Source organism: Anoplophora glabripennis, unplaced genomic scaffold, assembly GCF_000390285.2.
Source record: "Anoplophora glabripennis isolate ALB-LARVAE unplaced genomic scaffold, Agla_2.0 scaffold5, whole genome shotgun sequence".
Lineage (NCBI taxonomy): Eukaryota > Metazoa > Arthropoda > Insecta > Coleoptera > Cerambycidae > Anoplophora > Anoplophora glabripennis.
In genome coordinates this window covers 1035037-1057737 of record NW_019416525.1, presented here as the reverse complement: position 1 = coordinate 1057737, position 22701 = coordinate 1035037, and the positions used below count along the sequence as shown (strand labels likewise).

The 22701-nt window shown below is 35.1% G+C and overlaps 1 protein-coding gene across 1 annotated transcript in view; it reads right to left on the bottom strand.

Annotated features, from left to right (window-relative positions):
• The window catches only part of LOC108907454 (atrial natriuretic peptide receptor 2), a 40604-nt gene that overhangs the window by 4362 nt on the left and 13541 nt on the right, over positions 1-22701 (bottom strand). Inside the window, exons 12-15 of the mRNA XM_018711144.2 lie at positions 9582-9768; positions 3287-3626; positions 925-1099; positions 649-839 (exon numbers count right to left, since the gene is read on the bottom strand). Coding sequence (XP_018566660.1) covers positions 649-839; positions 925-1099; positions 3287-3626; positions 9582-9768 — 893 coding nt within the window. The remainder of the gene's footprint in view (positions 1-648; positions 840-924; positions 1100-3286; positions 3627-9581; positions 9769-22701) is intronic.

Genomic DNA, 22701 nt, shown 5'->3' with positions numbered 1-22701 from the left:
TGAATGTTGTCTTAGTGTAAACATTTTCAGGATGTGAAATTTTCAGTTTTAAAATTGAATTTAACGGGATGTCAAATGCACACAACAAATATTTACAGATAAAAGTATTTCAGGTGTACTGCATTAATAATATAAATGTAACCCGTAGATCTAAAAATATTTGATATTTACTAAATACTTGTAGAGAAACAGCTGTAGGCGGACAACACTTTGGGGGTATCCATACAACGGCACAAGTCAACATGTCCCAGCGCTAGCAGGCGACGGCGACGTGCTGTGATTTCGTATTTGCGACTTGATCGAATGAGTCCTCAATCCCGCGAACGAATAATAACCGAGATACGCGTAAAAAAGTTACGCTCAAGGGAAAAAGGAATTGGATAAAATTAAACAAGAGAAAAGCGGTGTTTACCCTATTAAAGGAAATTTGGCGCTGATAGGAAGAATCCACATTTTCGCGAGAAAATTACTTCCAAAATTTAAACTGTCAGGGATATTTGAAAGGCGTTTATTTTAAAATGACAAACAGAAAAAAATACTTCGCCTCTGATTTTGTGGGATCGACAGAAGCAAAATCGGGAAGTTGAGTCAAATAACGTCACCGGAGGACAAACGGAAGACATTTTTAAATAAAATTTAGGTACTCACCTTCATCTCCACTTCGCCGCGACATTCCAGGTCGAATGTCCCGAATGTATCGAGAACGCCTTTGGTTATTGGGCTGACGTGTATCTTCAAAGGCAGCCCGTTCGATTCCATGCGAGAAGCGGTATTGACGGTATCGCCAAAGAGGCAGTAGCGGGGCATCTTCAGGCCTACCACCCCTGCGACGCAAGGACCTGAGGACAATCATTATTTTTACTACACTTTTGATAACACAAAGCGACGAAAATAAAAAGGCGTGACTATTTGCCTCAGGCCTACCTGTGTGTATGCCTATGCGAAGTTGAAGAGGATCTTCGGGTCTGTGGCGGATCTGAAATTTCCCCACTGCCTTTAGCAAGGCGAGGGACATACGAGCTATTTCTCCAGCATGTTTGTTGCCGTTTCTCTCTGGCAAACCGGAAACAACCATGTAAGCGTCCCCTATGGTTTCCACCTTTAACAATGAAAAAAACTCGTGTAGACGATGTGAAGTTTGGAAGGGCTTTGTAGTCTAAGCTCCTAACTAGGAATGACTTGGCTCTCGAAACATTTAATGCTTATTTTTTTTCTATATAAAACGAGATCCGAGAGATAAAATAAATAATGCCAGAGATTGAGTTGATCAGTTGATAAGTACTGTTCGGATACCGATTGGATATTTTCTGCTCGAAATCTCCTGAAAAGCAAGTAGTGCTATCCATATAACAGGGCTTATACTAAGAGCCTTAAATTTTTATGCCAATTTATTCTCATTAGAGTTCAGAGGAAGGATCTCCGGAGAATTCGTTTCTCTATCTCGCGGATAAATTACTCGGCTTCGATCCGAAGGAAATAGACCTCTGGTGAAATTTAGATCCATATTAAATTTCGTATATAACAACGATACGACTTCATCGATTATTTAATAACATTTACGCGCGATAAAATGGAATTTTTAATATTCCATCTCGATGTCGTTACTGTTATTGGATATTCGAGAATGCATTCCTGAGATAAACGCTTTCAAATATCTACATTTTTGTGCTACGACGAAAATGAGGAATTTAATAGTCTATTCTTTACCAAATATTAAATATAAGCATCGTTTTGTTGCAATGTAACTTTGTAGCATCGTTTTTAATATAATTTTTAAGTTGAATTAAAATTACCGAGCGATATAAAACATGTTATTTCGTCATTCCTAAATGTTTTGGGTCGGATACGATTGACCCAACCTTTGTTTTCGGCCGTGTTTTCCTAACGCAACCCTTTTTAAATATTCATTAAGAACACCTTTATAACTTTAACTAATTAATTGTATTTCCCTGATAAGATCTTCCTAAATTTTATATTTAAATTATTAGAATAATAAAACAGCTGTGTTAGTAACTGACGCAGCTATTTTAAAACTGTATTGTTATAACTAATTTTTAGATAACAATTTATATCTAGATTATTTATTGTTGCGCGACACTGAATTTTTATCGATTTATGAAAATGTTGGATGCTATTTAAAGCTGTCCGTGCGTGAACTTTGACAATGTGGTCCGAGAGTGATTTAATTAATACAAGATAATATAATAGACGCCATAATAGAATGCTATCCGGTGTTCATTATTATGCTACATTAACACACAAGCCCGTTCTGGCGGTTTAGCACTGTTACAAGCTAGCTAGGTTATATAGCCCACATTTTTAGGAGTATGGCATCCAAAATCTCTAGAGTATGGGTAATAAACAAAGTGTTGGAGGTATAATCGATACTCCGGTTATTTTTTTTGTCTCGTAACAATTCCAGGGAAAGGTGGTTTGTGAGGGAGCTAAAAATATTGCGGAGACGTTCACCGAGATTTAAAATGATTCAATATTAATTCGAAACATGATAAAAATACCTTGGAGGTGGACCCGTTACATTTTCGCAAGCTTCGCGTCTTCTACAAAAAGCTTTTACAGCCGAGGCCGAACGCTTCCGTTTGTACTCCTACCAATTATACGAGTCAACTTTTTATGAATGGAAGCGTTAAAAAGAAACAAGCGAGGGCTTGAGAGAAGACTGTGCCGGCTTAGAACGATAACCCGCGTTGAATGTAGATGCTTGAACTTTTATCTAATTTAGCTAGAATTCCCCCGGTTACAAGGAACTTCATCCTTTTGATTTCCATCAAGATGTAGCTCGTATTTGGACGAACCCGTTCTTTAGTATCTGCGAAGAGATTCTTTCTCGGCGCGCAGGAAGGGCTCGGATAAGGAAATACTTTGGAATGGGGAATGGGGTATTTTCCAACGGTTCAACTACACCCGATGACGAGAACACACAGTTAAAAAATATGGGACCCGTATTTTTTATGCGAGACAATTAAAATACGAATTGTGACGTCACTAAGCGGAAACAGTGATATTTATTATTAATCCAGTTTGTGTTTATAAAATTTTCAAATAACATCGTTTATTGGAAAATTAGACGGTCGTACCAAGAAAATTATCCACAACCGCCACAAGTTGAAATTTCAGCGTCAAGCTTACAGAGACGCGAAAATTTATCATTTCCCATTGTTGAACGGGCTTAAAACATTCTTCGAAAGAAATGTAATTTAAATGCGGAACACAAAATCGATGGTAAATAAATAAGACTGTTTGCCATTATTAACGCATGAGGACTTACTTTGTAAACGTCGAAGTTCTCGATAATCGAATCAAAGCACGTGTATAGATCATTGAGCAAATCCACAACTTGAAGAGGGGTGCTTTGAGCAGACAGAGCAGTGAAACCGACGATGTCGCTGAAGTAGATGGTCACAGAGTCGAATGTTTCGGCTATCACCGACTCGCCTGATATCAACTGTTGCGCCACGCTCTTGGGGAGGAGCTGGTAGAGCAGCACCTCGCACTTGCGCTTCTCCTCCAAGTAATCGGCAGTCCTCTCCTCCACTAAAGTCTCCAAGTTGTTTGCGTATTGCTCCATGCGGGCGAGCAGATTGTCCAATAAGTTCCCATCGCTGTCTCTGCAAAAGAGAAATTCGCCCTTACAAACACGCAACTCCCAAATTTACGATTACTTTTTTGAGTTAGCACAGAGCTAATGGCGCGTACAAACAGTTTCTTCCCTTGAAATTTTAACGAGGTACAGGACAATTCCTTCCTGATAATTCTGGCAAAGACGCAATCTGCTTTAGTTTTTGGCCATTCGTGGACCTGTCCAGGTACCTAATAGGCTTAGGCCATAACCCCAAAATAATGCCCTTGTGTGGGACGCAGCTACTAATTAACCGAATCCCCAATCATTATAGCTCCGGTTGGATTTCCAGTTTCATTCAATCAAATTTCATGTATTAATTAGGTTATTCTATGAATAGTTGCAGGTCGAGAAACATGAAACGATGAATATTGCTACCGTTAAAGCCGATTTGAAATACATCTAAACCCGTCCGATCGGCTTCAGAATCTCTCAAAGCAGCATCGGAATTGCCGTAAAATTTGTCATACCTCGAAATAGTCTCAGAAATGGAGCCTAACAGGTTTAGAATAGAACAAAATACAATACTGGAAAAAATTAAAGGAACAAAAATATTTCATAAATTTTGTAGTGATTTTTGAAAGGTTGTTATCTCAGTAAAAATTGGTCGTATCGAGATTGCCGATTTGCTTTTGCTTGAAGTCTCTAGTTTCAAGATATTGTGACAGAAAAATGTTTTTTAGTTGTTTATCGAGGAATCAAAAGAAATTTTTTCAATCAATCAATCTTCTGAAAATGAGCTGGGAAATAACCATTTCGTAACATTTTGTTTCGGCAAGCTGAATTTATCACTATAGATGCTAAATGTTATGTACAAATGTACAATAACATATTAGTTTCCACAGTCATACAAATTGGGGGGAAAATTGTTTACAGGGTGGTTAATTGTATAATTTTTACGAAAATTCACGTTTTTTTTTTCGCTTATAACTTTTTTCCGTTCATTTCCACGAGAAAACAGTAAAGTACTTTTTTTTCGTCTTCAAAAGACCTACAAAACTCGAGCGTCAAAAAATATTGATTAGATCAACAGAAGAAGTTTATTTATGACTTTTGAATTAAACATTTATTAACTGCGTTATTATTAATCAGAACGTTTTGGCATCGCATCCTCTCATTCCTTATCACTGCCTCATAACTCACACGAAATCTGGAATCGGTAAGTTGAATAGTTTACAAGTTATGGCCTTATAAACAAATTAACTAATTATTAGTCTGGACGATCCCGAGCATCTTCCACAATCGCACTGATTTTTTTCATGGTAGATTTCATAATAATACATTGAAATCTATTATTTTTTCTTTAAATTTCAAATTTGCAACCTAGAATTTTTTTTAATTTTTTAGCCTTAGTTGCAATACGAAATACACAACGCACGCGCATGGTATAGTTATATATTCGGAAAGCTTATGAAAAGAGCTTTAAGTCAAAAAAAAAATCGTCAAGATTCGTTGAAAAACAACGGAGTTACAGACTGTCAAAGTTGACGGCCTATTGTAAATTTTTTAAATAAGCTATTTCGATGGGAAATTCAATTCTCTAAATAATTTTTCCTATGAACTATAGCGAAATTTTGCTTCGTTTTCGAACTACAATTAAAAAACTGAAAGGGGTGCATTTTCACCCCTATCTCCAATTTCCACCCTCTAATTTAAACCTTTGAACGATTCATGCAATAAAATTAATAATAGCTCAAAAAGATTTTTTGTCAAAAGATCTTGGAACTAGAGTTCAAATTTCAAAACGGTTCTTCTTTTATCTCTACACGACCATTTTTCATTGAGTCAAAAGTCACTAAAAATTCTTATGAAATATGTTCGTTCCCTTAATTTTTTCCGGTAGCGTATTTACACAAAGTAATTTCTTCAAATCCACCGTGAAATACATAACAAATTTGATGCAATTTGAAAGTATTTTAAGGATGTTTTGCGGAATTTTGTTGGTTGATTAGCGATATACAAGGTTAAAAGATTAAGACATTTTCAACGAGAAACAATCGTAGTGATTGGACTGAGTAATATCCTGTGGCGTACCCGGCGGGGATGATTTATTTCTGAAGCCAGTATAAATGATTTGGGTGATACCGCGCCGCAAAAATTCTAGAGACGGCGGACGTAAAAATTTCTCCAACGTGGCGATGAAAAATAAGTGCCATTACCGAAGTAATGCTTGTACATTTACGTTCGAACTCAGGGCTGAAGTATCGACCTTTGCCCTTCCGCGTTTTCCAGTTGATCTGATTTTTAATGGAACCTTCACGTACATACGTTCATTTAGATGGCTAAAAACAATGAAGAACCGTCCTTAGAAATTAGAACAATAATAATCCCGATTTAAATACTGTAACTAATCTAATCATCCTTTAAGTTCCTTCCAATCTGCGTTCGTGTGATACCCCGTAAATCGGAGCTCCAATCTACTAGAAACGCAACGACTGTACATAATTGAAAAGATAAGCCGAGCCATCTCTTAAAATAAACCTGGAGAGATATTACTCAATTGTGAAAGGGTAAGTACTAACTTCGTGTTGAGAAGCCTCGGAGACGGGTACATCCGGTATAACCGTTGTGCCGAAACAATACCGATCGGAAATCCGTGAAAGTGATTGTCTAAGTTCGAGGAAACTCCGGTTAATTCAGATTGCAGACGCAGATCTCCCAAGTTAATACGGTAACACGTAGAGGTAATAACTTACAGTCCCTCTAGGATATCGCTTATATATTGTGTTCCATTTAAGAGGCACCCAATCAATTTCACCATATTTTAATGTTATTTGTGCGCCCCATCTACTTTGACAAACTAATATTGTGTCTGAATTATTCAGTTGCTTTAAAATATTTTTAAGTTTCCAACTTCATCGCTAGGGGGCAAAAATTAGACATATTGTCACCCTTTCTGCCGTCGCCATAAATAAATAGTAAATAAAATTGTATAGGACTGATTATTTTAGATCAATTTTTTTTGTCCATATTTCGCGGTTGGAACTTTTTTTGTTGTTATACCCTCATTAAAAAAGGAATGTTATTTAATAGCACTATTTCCAACCCAAAATCTGACTTTTTTTTTGGAAAGGATTTTCTAGAACAAAGTTTCTAAAATTTATGAATTTATGAAACAGGCACACAAAAAATAGTCCAAACCCAAGAGGCCCATATGTCATATCCGAAGGAATTCGATGCACTGGACACGATTCTGTAGTCAAAATTCAGACTTGACTATAAATTTAGGAGAACAGTGAAATTTTTGGGTGAAAACGCAAAAATATGGGTCTAAACTGTCAAATTTTTTCCTAAATTTTATCCAAATATATAATTTTCATAGTATTTTGAGGCACTGAACATGATGCCATTCGTAAAAATTACCCATGACCTCGAGATTCCTCAGAAAATGCACCATTTGGGTGAAAACTGGCCCAAATATGAGTCAAAACTGATTTTTTCCTAAATTTGACCCATTTTAAGCCAGTTTTCATCTAAATAGTGGATTTTCTGAGAAATATAGCGGTAATGGTTAAATTTTACCAATGGCATTTGTGCTCAGTGCCTCAAAACATTACGAAAATGATACAATTGGACAAAATTTAGGAAAAAATCAGTTTTGACCCATATTTGGGCCAGTTTTCACCAAAATACTACGAAATGTGGACAAAATTTAGGAAGAAATCAGTTTTGACCCAAATTTGGGTCAATTTTCACCAAAATACTACGAAATTTGGACAAAATTTGGGAAAAAAACAGTTTTGACCCATATTTGGGCCAGTTTTCACCTATACTACGAAATACAACGAAATTTGGACAAAATTTAGGATAAAATAGTGGATTTTGATCCATGAGGACAAAATTTAGGAAGAAATCAGTTGTGATATTTGGGCCAATTTTCACCAAAATACTACGAAATTTGGACAAAATTTAGGAAAAAATCAGTTTTGACCCCTATTTGAGAGTTTTCACCCAAATAGTGGATTTTCTGAGATATATGGAGGTTATGGGTAAATTTGACTAAAATTATCGTGTCCAGCGCATCAAAATATTACGAAATTGATGTATTTGGACAAAATTTAGGAAAAAATCAGTTTTAACCCATATTTGGGTCAGCTGTCATCCAAAAATTTCACTTTTCTCCGAAATTCATCGGCAAATCACGATTTTGACTACAGGATCATGTCCAGCGCATCGAATTCCGTCGGAAATGATACGTGGGTCTCTTGGGTGTGGACTTTTTTTTTATTGCGTGCCTGTTATTTTTACGTTATGGTACGTTATTTCTAGTCGATAACTACAGAGTGGGTAATAATAGATCTTCCCCGACGAATACACAAAAACAAGCCCCGAATTATTCTACGTAAAATACGAACACTTACTTAATGTTCGTTGCCCAGCACCATACCAGTAAGAGACCTTGGCCAAGCGGAAAATCTATTTTGGAGGTTCACGCATCAGTTACTCCATAAATACCGCGCTCTCGTAAAAGTGATATTTATAAAAAGGGAATATTGGTTTCCAAGGAAATAATGGGAGGGGGGGGGCAGGTATTTCCTACATGTGTTGACGGACAGGTATATTAAAAAACGCGACGTTCAACTGTTACTAGTCCAGCTAATCGCTTTACGTATTTTGCGACCTAGCTAACATATTTCGTATTAGTTTACTGGAAATTCTTCCGAACGCCTTCTAAAACCGTCGTTCTCCGGTGTATTTTTGGAGAGTTCCCAAACGCATAGGATCGCAAGTTTGAAGTTCATAGGCCAAAACGAGCGCTAGGTCAATCACCCAGTCAGAATACGGAAAATCGATCCCACACACTACAAAAAGGCCGTCAGATTTTAAGTTCGACGCACGATTTATCTTCTTTTATCGGCAGTAGACAATAAACGATATTTCCCCCTTAATTTAAATTGTTCGGGAGAATCTCCGTTCAATTACATCGCGATGTAATATATTATACGGCGGAAAATAACCGGTGTAATGCGATTTGTATTCCATATGCTGCATTATTAATCGATCTCCCGTTTTATATATTTCAATCTGATTGACTTTATAATTAAATAGCATTTTACTTTAACGCACCATTTGACACTCATTCGATTATTTAAAAATTTAAAGCGACGTGAATTGTACATTTTTGTTATTAAATGCAGAATCGTAAAAAACAATCGGAAGGTTTGCAGAAAAAATCTCGTGAACTTTTCTGAAAACAGAAAAAAATTTAGGCGACTCTAATTTTAGAAATACAATATTAACCGAGTTAGATAACCTCAAAGTTCTTTTTTGTTAATATTCTACTAAAATAATCGATAACAAACTTCGATTCCGTAATTCCTCCAAAATTTCAAATGGAGTCGTGTAAACCAATTGTTTGAGACGTCCTAGACAAAGAAATCAAGAGGGTTTAAGTCTGGGGACCGTGGAGGCCAAGGTAGTGGCTCCTCCTCTATCTATCTAACGATTTGGATATACAACATCCAAATATTGTCCAGCAACCAAACCGAAATCGCCAGGAGCACTGTCACGCATAAGTACTAAAAGGTAATTTTTAATAAAAGGTAAGAATTCTTCAAACTGTTGAGGGACTAATATTTAATATGTGAGCAATCTTCCTGGTGGAAATATTCGATTTCGTTAAGCGCTTGCTCTTGAAGCTGACGAGTAACGTAACTATTTGAGGGCGCTTTTATAAAATGACGCTGATGTAAAAGACTAAACATCGTATGATGCGGGATAACGCGATCTAGATCTTTTCGGAATTCCCCTTACATTTTGCAAGGAATCGCTCCTTGACATACCCGACTAGCTCTGTACTATACTCTATACCAGTGGCGCACTCAGAAAAGGAGTTTGCGGAAGCAGAAATAAAAAAAATGTAATTTAACGTAACCAAATTGTCGAAACTTGGGGGTACGGTCCCATCTGGTGCACCACCGCTCTACGCTCATAGGTCACTTACTTTTTGTTCAGCTGGTGCAACTTGTTCTTGAGAGTAGCGAAATCTGGTCTGTCAATTGAATCTTCGGCCCAACATTTGTTCATAAGCTGTGCCACTTCGTCACCACACAGGGCTTCTGGTCCCAAGTGGGGTCTCAAGGGCTGGCCGTTGTTCGCGTCTGGACCTTTCTTGACGGTGTCTATGATTTCTGAAACAAAACAGCACTTTTATAATGCGAGATTCTTTGAAACAGTAAAAAAATCATTTTCTAAAAGCAAATTCCTTTCGAAATTTTTAAACAATAAGATTTATCGCATTATTTATTAAATATTAACAAATATTGGCATGTGAACCAGCCTTAATAATTGTAAGTAAAATTTAAAACAATTATTTTTGCTGTTCAAATATTCGTGAAGAATTTTTGTGATTCAAGTGTTTCACAAAAAGCTTTGATTAGAGCCAGGCCAGGCCTGATCGGAGCATGGCTGGCAATGAAAATGGGAATGAACCTATATCCATATGAACCAGGCGCCCAACATTAAAAAAAATTTCGAAAATGTTTAAACAATAAAGATTTATCGCATTATTAACAAATATTGGTATGTGAACCAGCCTTAATAATTGTAAGTAAAACTTAAAACAATTATTTTTGCTGTTTTATAAAATGTGCACATTAAAAAATAAATCCGAGTCCCATTCAAATATTCGCGAAGAATTTTTGTGATTCAAGTGTTTCACAAAAAGCTTTGATTAGAGCCAGGCTAGGCCTGATCGGAACTTGGCTGGCAATGAAAATGGGAATTGACCTGTAGCATAGATTAAACGTTAAATTAAAACCCGTTATCATTCCCACTATTAATCGGGTCTTCGAGCACGTGTTTTGCATTGGGAATCTCCAGATTTAGTGGGGGATATCTGGCCGTTATCCACAAACCATGTCCAGGCAGGTATAGGGGTCCGGGACATCAGATGGTCCCACATCAACTAACGTAATTTCGCGGACCGTGTGTTTGACATTTTGCTACACAGAGGTAGATATAACTGCGTAAATAAATTTATTGTATAAAATGTTCACTTAAAGGTATTTAGAACCCACATTTGCTGCTATAGTCTAAAAATCAGGGCGGTAATTCGAATTACTGCGAAGTTGTAACATTATTCAGTGAAATTTTTATTCGAAAGATTAGTAAAAATGAAGCAATCGCCGAGGGAATAATTTTTTCGCAAAACCGTTTTTCCGAACATTGTCAAGTTATATCATGAAATCGAAATTAATCAAAACTGTGGGAAGGCAATATGCTTGCAGAACAATCACTCAGCTGAGCTACAAAGAGACGCGGTAAGAAAACTGGGCCGTTTGTTCCGTGTACAGAGGGAGACATCAGGTTGAGCTTCAAACACAAACGTTCGGCGACTAATTAAATCACACACTAATTAATCAAAGTTTATTAATTATGTAGTAGATGCAAGAGGGTTGTCAATTTGCGCTATAATAAAATTTTGAAATAATGCGGCTTTGAATGGTACAAAAAAAATCTTTGCGTGATTGTCATTGGAATCATATTTATACACTACATGTTTAAGATATCAGTGAAGAGATTAATGAAACCGTTAAATAATTATTTAGGCGCAACAGTTTAAATTAATTTGTGCGGAACATAATTTTCGCTTACTGCGACGAAGAATCTGAAAAGTTGTTTCAGTTTCGCAGACGTCTCGGTGAGAATGCTAATTATTTCAGGTGTACTAAGTAATCCGAGTTCGTTAATTAGAATGCAGATGCAGACGAGTTATTAATTTAAATTATAAAATTATCCCGATAGTGCTTTCTTCGAATGCTTGGGGGAAAAAAAGCCCTAAGCGCCGGTAATTAAAATTTAAATAATACCTTAACAAAAAAAAAAACGTGGAATATTTCCTAGAGGATTTCGAGAGGATTTAGCTCTTTATTTAAAAATTCATCGTTTGGAACTCCCCCAGTTAATCCGTCGACAAAAAAAAGTTATTAGAAAACGCCCGTTAAGAATTCGGTCTGAGCCGCTTTGTTCACTTTCAAATGTCGGTTTTTATCTTTGTATACAATGCAGATTGGCCGGATCGGGTAAATTCCAACAACTTTGAGAAAGTTTCTAATATAAAATTATTATGAAAAAGTTATGAAGAATTTAAAGAGCGCCCTTGCAATTTTATAAGGGAACATAGCCGAGCGGCTCACCCCACAAACTCGACTACAAAGAACTCCTAAATTTTAAAATTCTTCAAATATCGAATATTTTAATTTGAATACCTCAACTTTTTCTTTCAAAGATTACTGGCGAAAAAGTTGTTTTTCGGCAAAATTATTCTTTACAAACATTGTTTTACTTCAAGGAACTTACCTCGGTTTGTTCGGATGCCTTTCATTTTCCAATATTCATAAAAAAAACAATTATAAAGCCACGAAATCGCCAAAATCGAAATTACTCACAAAATTAGAGTACATTTTGGAAATCTACGGCCTCGAATTGGTATGGAGGATTTTTTCAATACTTTGAATGACCAAATAGAGACTTATTTTTTTCCAGCTATTCAAAAGACTAGTAAAAGTTGGAATCGGACATTTCTAAAAATCGGCGAAGGAGTCGTTTTTTCTCAAAAGTTTTTTTTCAAAATTGTAGACAAATAAATCTGAAGTAAGAAACCCTCGGTTTCTACGGATCTCGAGATATGGACGAAAATTCATACAAATAACATCGAATCCGTCCGAATCGATGTCGCACGCAAAATCCGATTCAATTTTTGGAATCTACGTCATCAAATTGGACAAGGAGATTTTTTCAGAATTTTCAGGAGCCAAATGAACATTTTTATTTTACCAGTTAATCAGAAGATCAGTAAAATTGAAAAAAAAACGAATCCGCTTATAAATGGGTGGAGAAATCATTTTCTTCCAAATTATTTTTTAAATCAAGTACGAGGAATTCGGAAGCGAGCTCGGTATATCCGGATCTCGTTTACTTTCAGAGATATGGGCGAAAATTAAAAAAAATATCACTGAATCTGACCATTTGACATCCCACGCAAAAACCGCTTACGTTTTGTTAATTTACGCCTGCAGATTGACCTAAAGATTTTTTTCAAAATTTCCAGAAGCCAAATAAAAATTATTAGTTTTCCAATTATTCAAAAGATCAGTAGAAATTCAGAATATAAAGCAGAATCCGATTACATTTTTGGAATCTATGTCATCAAATTGGACAAGGAGATTTTTTTCAGAATTTTCAGGAGCCAAATGAACATTTTTATTTTACCAGTTAATCAAAAGATCAGTAAAAATGAAAAAAAAAGGAACCCACCTATAAGCGGGTGGAGAAATCGTTTTCTTACAAAATTATTTTTTAAATCAAGTACAAGGAATTCGAAAACGACCTCGGTATATACGGATCTCGTTTATTTTCAGGGATATGGGCGAAAAATACCACTGAATTTGTCCATTTGACATCCCACGCAAAAACCGCTTACGTTTTATTAATTTACGCCTGCAGATTGACTTAAAGATTTTTTTTCAAAATCCTCAGAAGTTAAAGAAAAATTATTAGTTTTCCAATTATTCAAAAGATCCGTAAAAATTATAAAAAATAGAACAAAATCCGATTAAATTTTTGGAATCTACGTCATCAAATTGGACAAGGTTTTTCCGGGATTTTTCAGGAGCTTTACTTTACCAGTTAATCAAAAGATCAGTAAAAATGAAAAAAAAAAAAAACGAATCCGCCTATAAGCGGGTAGAGAAATCGTTTCCTCGGGAAATTATTTTTTAAATCAAGTACGAGAAATTCGAAAATGACCTCGGCATATCCGGATCTCGTTTACTTTCTTATACGTATAGGGAATCCGCCTAAATCGATGTCGCACGCAAAATCCGATCACATTTTCGGGGTTTATGCCCTCACATTGTTCAACAGTTTTATTTTTCCGTCTATTCAAAATATTAGTGGAAATGAAATCAAACGAATTTTTCCAAATATATCTTTTAGCAAAATTATTTTTTACGAGCATCATAGAATAGTATAGTTTGTTTCAATGTGACATACCAGCCAACACCTAATTACATTTACGATATCAATTTGGTCTGGACAGTTGCATATTTCTCACCTTGAAACATATGTACCATCAAATTTTCTCTAGAAGGACTACATAATTAGAATTGTGCTTTAATCTCCTTTCTCATTAGTCTGAATGTCAGGCCGCGGCGCTAATAAAAATAATGCAATTTCCGTTTTATTCGAAAATCTAATCCCACCCGTTCGCTAACCCGCGTTTAATTGATTTTGTGACAGGCGCTCATCGCGTCTGAAAAATCTCTCAAAACTGTCTGGCCAATTAATCTCAATTATTTAAATTGCTAAACAAAGGCAAATAAAGCATAGCCGCGAAAACGAAAACGAGGAACGTTAAAAGGTATTTAAAATATATACATTTTTGACAAAGTATTCCAAAGGAAATTTTATTTGTTTGACTTTATGTACGTCGCATAATGAACTTACGAGAAATTGATTTGGAATAGTCCCTGATAAAATGTTCGAAGCATATACAGTATTGTTAGGATAAAGAGAATGTATTTTAACTAGCAAAGTTTCAGGGTAAAACTGACTCAAACGACGAACGTCGGACGTATTGGTAAATGATAAAATCGATGGAAACTTTAGATATAAAACAGTGTTGCTTCTGAAACTTTCAGATCATGAAAAATCATACTTCTTAAATACCCGGCAATTATTAGAAAAAATAACGTTTGTATAGTCTTTCCGACCTCAGTTGAAGAACCAAGAACCAAGTGACTGACTAGCAGTGCAGTGCAGCAATGCGTAATTTGGTGTGATACAGGTAATTTTAATTTATTATAGGCACCTTCTATTCATATTCATATTACAATTGCGAAAAAAATTTACCATCTATATAATAAAATTGTTTGAGGACATAAATAATTAAAATGTCATTGGCCAAATGAACATTTAAATTTTCTACACATTATATACAAATTATTATAATTTTTTACCTTTAGTAGAGAACGCGTATGAAATTTTATTGCTAGGCGTTTTTATACATGTTCAACTGACCGGAAAGACTATACTAGCCGAGGCAGATGGTAGGACTTGGATGTAACGTTTGCGTTCCAGTTTTAAAATTTTGATCAATTAGCACATTATACGAGACGTAATGTAATGTAAATCCCATGTGGGAATGCGATATATCCTATAATTTCATGTAAAATTCAACAGGCTGGCCGCAAATTGACGTGGTATCTTGTAATTAACCGCCAAATATGCGGTGGTGGTCCCCTAACAGCGACAATGCCTATTTACACTGAATTTTGACGCTGCTAGCATAGCTTAAGCTTCGTTAAACAAAACGGGAGGCGGTATCTAGAGAAACATCTTTATTTACTTCGCTAATTCGTCAAAGTTCTGAACAAACACAAACTACGCTTAATGAACCCAAGAAATTAATCTGAGATTTAAACATGCCCAATTTTATTATTAGAAAGAGTGGCTATTTCTTATCTTCTCTTCACGGAGGCATAAAAACCAATGACAGCAGGTACTTTCCAGGGGGCGATTAATTCTCAAAACCTTTAAACCGAACTAGAGAAAACGTGGAATTATTTCACCACTAGTTCTCCAATCCCGAGTTTTATGTTAAGAGGTATAAATACCTAATGAATAAATTTAAATATTCTCGGAAGCGATGCCCCATTCAATTATTTAAAAATCTCTAGCCGACGCTGAAGTTTTACGCCCCCCAATAAAAATATGTCTTAGTTTTTTGTTTGCGCCGCATACAACTTTTAGCGTTTATCAAATTACGTCTGTAAATCGGATTAAAACGACTGACAAATGCACTTCGCTGCTGCGAAGACCTTTTAAGCCAAATGAAGCTCATCTAAAAGGTATTTCCAATGCGAAATTAAAAAGGATAAGGGATGTAAAATTAATTATTTTGCATTTTAATTAAGAACGTACCGGAGAACGTGTTTGTGCACGAAACTTTATCAAGAATATAAATCCTGACGAGATTAACTATTTGAACTCCATTTTATACCCAGAACAGGTTGATTTACTTAATATTTGGTTAGGCGTTTGAAGTAAGGAATTTTATTTTACCAAGCATAGTACTATATGGAAATTTAATTAACTTAGATATTCCAGCGGCACGTGAACAGGATTTTGCTGTCTTCAAAATAGAAATGAGAGGTTTATGTACCATGGAAATGAATATAGAACGAGTTTTTAATAAAAGACAAACGATTGAATAGCTAAAATCAACTCTAATCTAATTATTCCCGATAAGTGATGAATACACCTTATTATGGCGAATATCGAAAGAAAATGTCACCAGTTCAGGTCTGGAAAGTCGGTTCCCAAACTAGTACCGTTGTATTTGTTCTTCGTTCATTTACGTTTCGCCCGCCGAGAAATGCATAATCCATTTATCTCCGCATAAAAGATTCGACACAAAAGGTTTTTCATTTAGAACTTTCAGCTCTCAGCATAACAGGCATGCATGTGTCACAATTCAAATTACATATATCACAACAACGTTTCATATTTTGTTAAGTGTATCTACTCTATATTTAATGACTAATTAAACAATAATTTAATTACGAACTGCATAAAATCAACTGAATTTTATTCAAACCGAGCGACGGTATAGGAAAATTACTCAAAAGTTACGTGCACGATCGATTTTCTGAGCCTGGGCAATCTTTAAATAATTTTGTGACAAGTTTTACCAAGTTTACAAACGAACGTTTTCCTCCACGATTTTATACTTTGCAGACTAAATTAAGCGAATTCTTCTAGACGCTACTTGAAAATTGTTATTTTCTCTGTATATTTATACGCGAACTTAGAAAGACGTATACAGGGTGTCCGTCACGTTCTTGAAGTGAAGCTTAATTTTTAATTAGATTTTGCAAGTATTCACTCCCTTAGGGCAACCAATTTTCAACTATTTTTTGGCTGTTATTAAATCTTCTACCTGTCGGTAATTTCTGAAGTAATTGCAGGACTTTTGTTATTACATATTTTAAAATATTTCTTGATTCGTAGAAAATTTAACGGTACGCCTATGGACGTTCGGGTATTTCCGGAAATTTACCTGCTAATTTTTGGCTGCCAAATACACACCGGTGTAATAGTCCAGGGACGGTATTCATAAAAAGACGGAATAAGCAAACTTTTTTACTCTCGAGATTTTTTTATAGTTGTTCAAAATTAATTTTGGCTCCAAAATATTAATTTTCACATCTGCACTTCATTTAAAAAATATCCGGGAAAAATATTGGGAAAATCGAAATTTTTCATAGAACCAATTTTGTAGAAACTTTAATTTTTAACAACTTTTATTGGAAACTTTTTTAGAAAAAATGGATCTTCATTGAGATATTGGCAGTTTTCGGTCAAAAAACGAAAAATCATATACAGGGTGTTTGTAAATAAGTGCGAAATATTTCAGGGGGTGGTTGCCGAAGTTATTTTGTGAAAATACGTTAATAAACGTAGGTCGAAATATGCTTCGTTTCCGAGATAGTGTTTAAATTTAATTTGTTTTTAATTTTTATTAATTATTTGAGTTTTAAAGATATTGACTCGAAATTTGAAAAACACTGGAGGGATTTTGCATTTTTTGGGGTGATCCGAATATTTCTATTTCCACCACTGGTGTTCGTGCGAATGCCACAACCCTTTTTAATAAAAAAAATGTTACGCCACTGACTTTGTCCCGTTTTGATATTTTTCTTAGAAATCCGCCATCAATTCTGAATGAAACTGGTCTCTTCAATTTTTTTCGTATAAAAAATAAAACATATTCTATTGAAAGTTGTATATTTTTAATTTTTTTTGATACGTTATCTAGTAGGTTGCTGTTAACATTTCTAAATAAAGTACAACCATCAAATCTCGGGTTAATATTTTTAAAAATCTTTGAAATTAATAAAAATAAATAAAAAATTAAACACTATCTCGGAAACCTAGCTAGCACTTTTTTCACAAAATAACTTCGGTAATCACCCCCTAAACTATTTCGCACTTATTTACAAACACCCTGTATACCTATCTATATCTCAAAACACTGTACGTTGCTGGTGGCTGCGTATAAAAAAATCTCGGGGTAAAAAAGTTCGCTCATTTTTTCCTTTTTTTCCTGGACTATAATTTTAGGAACATACTTTGTATAAAAATATTAACAAATATTTTAAAGTAAATCTAAAGATGACAACATTACAGCACCTCCCGTAATTTTGTGATACTGTAAACATGCTAGGTACGTCATTATAAGATAATTCGCAATTTACAGAAATTATTTGAAGTAATCTGTACATGAAATAAAAAACTACATTACGGCTACTTCATAAAATGTAATTAAGTAATTATAATGACAATGCGAGGAAAAATATCTGAATTAAAAAAATGCAATTATAAATGAAAGTTTTTCGAAAAAAATGCTGTCCGAAATCATCAAAAAGGAATACATTGCGTACTCGCAGAGAGAACATAAACAAGACAAACCGCGTAGATTTATTTCGCAATTAAATATGAAATTGCTGGGCGAAAATGAATTTCGAATTGATAAAACGTGCGTTGAGAGTACGCATGGCAATGTCGGCAAAAACTTTCGAAAACTTTCAAACTAAGCTACTCGAACTGATAAAAAAAAAAACAACGACCATGCAAACAAAACAACAAAATCAAGACTGCTAGGAATAATAAATATTTACTTGCTGCTTGACTAGCGATAACGTGCTTAAACCTGTCGCCGAGGATAGCGTTGCAATTGTCGCAGTTGAGAGTGCAATGCGGTCGGCGGACCTCCAGAAGAGGACTGACGGCCCTCCTAGGAGAGGTCGAGGTGGTCACTTCCCGACCATTCGATGTGTCCTGGGGCAGATTCAGCGACATGCCGCTGGGCCCCGTGCCACTCGCACCAGACATGACGTTCACAGCATTGTCATGCCAGGACTAATTTACCGCACGCAACTTGTGAATCACATAGCTGTGCTACAGCCACGACTACCACACTGTTAGACTCCGCTAGAAATCGATGTTTTTGCGCCGGTCTCCGTTTCGGGCATAGAGCTCTTGCCGCTGGTCCGATAGTGGTTTCCGAATGTCTTTCCTGATTTCAAGAATTTGACAAATTACCGCCCATTGGCCCCGCTAAACTAATGAAAGGCACGATTACTTTCACATCCGCGCTAAGTAACGCACGAAGACCGCACTTGTTTTTTTGTACACGGGGTACATCTCCGCAACTCTCGGGTCTAACGAAAACCGCCAAAGTTGCCTCATTGACACTAAACAACGCGCTGTCACCTTTTAAATTAAATTAATAATTTAATTCATAACACAGACCGACAAAATTTTAAACCAGGGGCCAGACTATACTTTTTTGAAGGTTTTTAAAGCGCTAAATTCGACTTTAGAATTGCTCCAAAGTCAGGTTTTCGAGATATCTTAATCCAAAAGTGCGAAAAACTGTTTTTTTGCTATATTTTAGTTTTTATAGTTTTTCTTACATCACCTAGTAATTTCCCTTTAAAATCCATTCTGAATCGTTCAAATATCTTTTTTCCTTTTAGAGATATCGTCTGTTTTAATCAAGGTTGGCATGATATATATCAATGATATATATCCGCTATATATCACGATATTTATTACTTGATATATATCATGATATTTATAAAAATTTAAATAATGATTCCTACTGGTTTAAAGTTGCTAAAACTGTTAACAGATGGCAGCAAAACCGTATGCTAATCGTTGAAGAACGTGTTTATTTATGTGATTCCCAGAATTTTTGAACAAAGTAAAATTGAATGAATATTTTTATTTCGTTATTTCTCCAGGTCTTAGTCAATTCGAGCAGGTGCTGTGTGTTTGTATTTGTTTTAATATTTATGAAATTTATGTTGACTTGGTGTAAATTGGTTAGTTTTCGTAGTATTTAATATTCACGCAAATATTTTTTATTAATTTCAGAATTTATATTTATTTTTTCGTTCTTGTTTTTGATATTTGGAATAAAAATATTTACCTAAATAGTTTCTTAATTTTATTTCGCTACTGTAATATTATACATAAACTAATTAATTAAAAAAAAATAAATATCAAGACTTGATATATATCGGATATATATCCGATATTTGATATTTATATAAATATCATGATATTTGCCAACCTTGGTTTTAATAGACTTGGGCGGATCTGTCGAAATACCCCACTTCTTGGATGTAAGAGGAGGCAAGCTAATTTTTGCTGGAAAACCTTCAGTATAACTCGCATAATAAAAGTGTAGATCCCTAGACCTGAGCGAGGTCCGGAACATTTTCAAAATTGCAAAAATGTTTAAAAAATTTAAAAAAATAGAGTTTTTTACTTATATCTTGGAACCTATGCATTTTGGAAGAGGAAAAAATGTTTTACAATTAGAATTGAATTTTGCACAATATACTGTAAGTTAAAAATGTAAGCATACCTGAAAGTTAACCCGCCCTTAACAAATGTTTTTTCCGCCCTCCCAAAACGTTTTGATGAGGCCGGATTGACTGTTCCTCATATAAAATTGAAGTTACGCACGAATTTATAGATTTGCAATACTTCCCACGTCCAAGTGATAAAATATTTCTGGGGATTTACGTGACTGTAACTCCTCTTTTTGCCGCTCACAAAAGATCGATCGGGTGTAAAATTTCATGCTTAGTCATTCCAAAATACCGCTTCGCCGTTATCTAAACGGTACGGCTCTTCTCGTGGCGGGGCAAACTTATAAAAAAACTATCAATGATTGCGAGGAAATACAAAAAATGCGTTCCAGACGGCTAAGTGAATGAAACTTTCTCGACACTCGCGTTCCGTTGCGCGATGCGAGTACAGTAACTTGGAATTAACCCCACGGGCGCTGAAAGTGCAGAGCTAAAACTGAAAATGATACGGGCTTGTCAAAAGCAACAACTTTTGTCTAATAATTTTTTCTATAACCGCTTAATTTTCAAAATAACATAATTGTCATGGGCGTAGCTACAATTTTTGCCCAGGGCTGTGGAGGCCTCTAAAAAAAAATTGTTGTTACCCGCCACTGGAGTATAAGTCGAAACGCTAATTGAGTCAATTAAAGAGAAAAAAACATACATAGTATAGTATTTTTGAAACCGATAGAATTTGTACAGGACATAGCGCAATACAATGCGAAACATCGCCATATTGTTAAAAATGTTGTCACCGCCGTTCTTGGTTGTCAAAAAGAAAAAAGCACAGAAAATTGAAATTGAATACCTTCAGTACAACTCACATAATAAAAGTGTAGATGCCTAGATCTGGGCGAGTTCCGGAACATTTTCAAAATTGCAAAAATTTTAAAAAATAGCTATTTTATCCGAGTTTTTGGCTTATATCTTGGAAGAATATTGAAGAGGAAAAAAGTTTTGGAATTGAATTTTGCACAATATACTGTAAGTTAAAAATGTTTAAATTTATTACCGATATTGCAAAATAGCAATAATTGATGTAAAAATGGCAAAATAATCAATTTTTTTGGATAATTTTTTAAAATATTTTAATTGCTCCGAGGGCATTCTAATTTTGATAAAAAAACTGTGGAGTATAATAAAACAACATAGGACCAAATTTCATTAAAATAGGTTAGTTTTCGCAAAATAATTTTTTGAAAAAAATTTTTAAAAAAATTTTCGAATTTTCAAAATGTTATACAGCCTCAAATAAAGCTTCTAGATACTTGAAAATTTTTTCACATAGAAGACAGCTCAACCTGTCAAATGGTTTTTGAAAAATTGAAATCGGTTGATTAGGACGGCCATAGTAAATTTTTAAAGTTAACACTCTTTTTTTTTATTTTTAAACAATTAGATCACATGTATCAATTTGCAATTTAGTGTTTTTCAAAAATTATAGTGTTAAAGTACTCGGAAAGACGCTTGTTTTTAAAAATGAAAAGTTAAATTCCGCTTATTGGTTCTCGAGATATAAGCGGTCAAAGTTTATCGGCAATTACCGTTAATTTATAAACAATTTAGCAATAATCTTTGATCCAGTGGCTTCGTTTTTCCGAGTTCTTTGTTAATAAAGTTGGGATTCGCTGCGCTTTTGAAACCAATCGCAAAATTCAAGAGGACTGGGGAAATCAGCTGTTTCGCTTCAACGTTCGAACGCTCTGTGGCCCGCCGGCGCATTTCTAGTCATAAAATATATTGTAAAGTAGGGCGCCGATTTAGCGGGAGTTAAGGGTAATTTGCTTATCTTTTAAAAGGCCGTCAATTTTTTTTTCGATTTTCTGCCTACGGTTAAAATTATTGACATCTTGACTGAATCACCCTGTATACGTAGTGAATATAGCCCTGCTTTTTAAAGAAAATGTATTATTTATTATTATACATTCAGTATCACCAAGATTGGAATTCAGCCGCTAAGTCCCTCACTACGTGTACACACGTAGTGAAAATCTTCGACTTGATTCCCAGAGCGTTTAAACAAGCGTAGGTAATTTGTGGGTTAAAGGCCTAAAACCATTTCGTCTCCAAACGTCTGGATCTAAACCGAGGGTGTTCGCATCCTAATTTATCGCGTGCAAAACACGTAAAAGTACTCCATTAGCGTTCCTTGTTTTATTGCAAAACGCGAACACTATTTACTATTTATACGATTCACTTCAATTTCATAATTACCAGCACTGAAATGTTATATAATGTATGTATATCGATTTATACGTACACATCTAGCGACGCGCTGCATTTACGGTTTAGGTAAATATATTTACCGATTCACTTAAGTGAAGCACGATGTAACAGCAGCCAGGATTTTCGAGTTGTACTATTTGTTGAGCTCTTTGTAATTAGGTGTATAAATCCGCGAAGCAGCTATGCATGACGTGTTTCAACAACAATGTAATAACAGCGTTCGATTTCAGTCACACACTAGGCACAGAAATTAAGGGATATTAAAAAAATCACAACATTTCGGGTGATTTTCAAAGAGTTGTAACTTGGAAGGAAATGGTCGTAGCGAATCAAAATAAAGGAAATTGAAGCTTCAAGTGTCTAGTTTTCAGAGCTGCAGTTTACAATTTTTTAGCGACAGCAGTTTTT